Source organism: Merops nubicus, unplaced genomic scaffold (genome assembly GCF_000691845.1).
Source record: "Merops nubicus isolate BGI_N331 unplaced genomic scaffold, ASM69184v1 scaffold21172, whole genome shotgun sequence".
Lineage (NCBI taxonomy): Eukaryota > Metazoa > Chordata > Aves > Coraciiformes > Meropidae > Merops > Merops nubicus.
Genome location: NW_008591904.1, coordinates 109,004 through 109,780, shown reverse-complemented (window position 1 = coordinate 109,780; position 777 = coordinate 109,004). Strand labels below are relative to the sequence as shown.

The window sequence follows — 777 nt, the reverse complement described above, 5'->3', positions numbered from 1 at the left end:
AAGAGTGCCCTGGCCCTCATGATAGGATCCCTTATGTCCCTTGTGAGCAGATTTATGCTCATAGAATTTTCCACTTCCATATCCCGGCTTGTGTCCTTCACCACCCTGCAAAAAGAAACGTTCATATATATTGCAAATTATCACATTCAAATGATCATACCTACATTGCAATCTTTGTGATCACTGAAACCTAATACTTAAATAAGAAATTTAGAGGTGTTGGAATAAAATAAATTTTTGTATAATAAAGAAGGGTGAAGGAAAATGTTAGGATATTATCTGAATAGATTCAAATCTGAGGGAAGCACCAGTCTGTAAAAGACAAATCAGTAATCAAAAAAATGGATATCAGAAGGTTAACCTGCATGACAAAACCTAAAATATTTCAATTTGACGAATTCTAAGATGTCAAAGGTCAATTTCTGTTCTTCTGACAATGAAAGAAATGCTTAATGGATTGAAGGCTTTGTCTTTAAAAAAATACAAGTAATTCATGTGTCCATCTCATACAAAATCAAACCTGTTGTAGAGAAGTAGAAGTTAATTAGTTGTGAGATATCTGTGGGAAGAATTTGTCTAATTACTGTTTAGGCAGATCACTTCTTACTGCAAGGGATTACAAGGCAAGGTGGGACAAAATACTTGAATTAGTGACAGTGTTAGTTGGGCAGACTTTACTGGATAAGAGCAATTGGATCTGTGGAATAAGCACCTGTCTCATCCCAGCCCTCCCTCCCATTTTTGTCCTTCCCAGGAAAAGGAAAATGGAGCAGATGA

The 777-nt window shown here is 36.0% G+C and overlaps 1 protein-coding gene across 1 annotated transcript in view; it reads right to left on the bottom strand.

Annotated features, from left to right (window-relative positions):
* Window positions 1-777, bottom strand: part of MBP (myelin basic protein) — an 88,703-nt gene that overhangs the window by 4,303 nt on the left and 83,623 nt on the right. Inside the window, exon 7 of the mRNA XM_008935003.1 lies at window positions 1-105. This exon is cut by the window's left edge and continues 36 nt beyond it. Coding sequence (XP_008933251.1) covers window positions 1-105 — 105 coding nt within the window. The remainder of the gene's footprint in view (window positions 106-777) is intronic.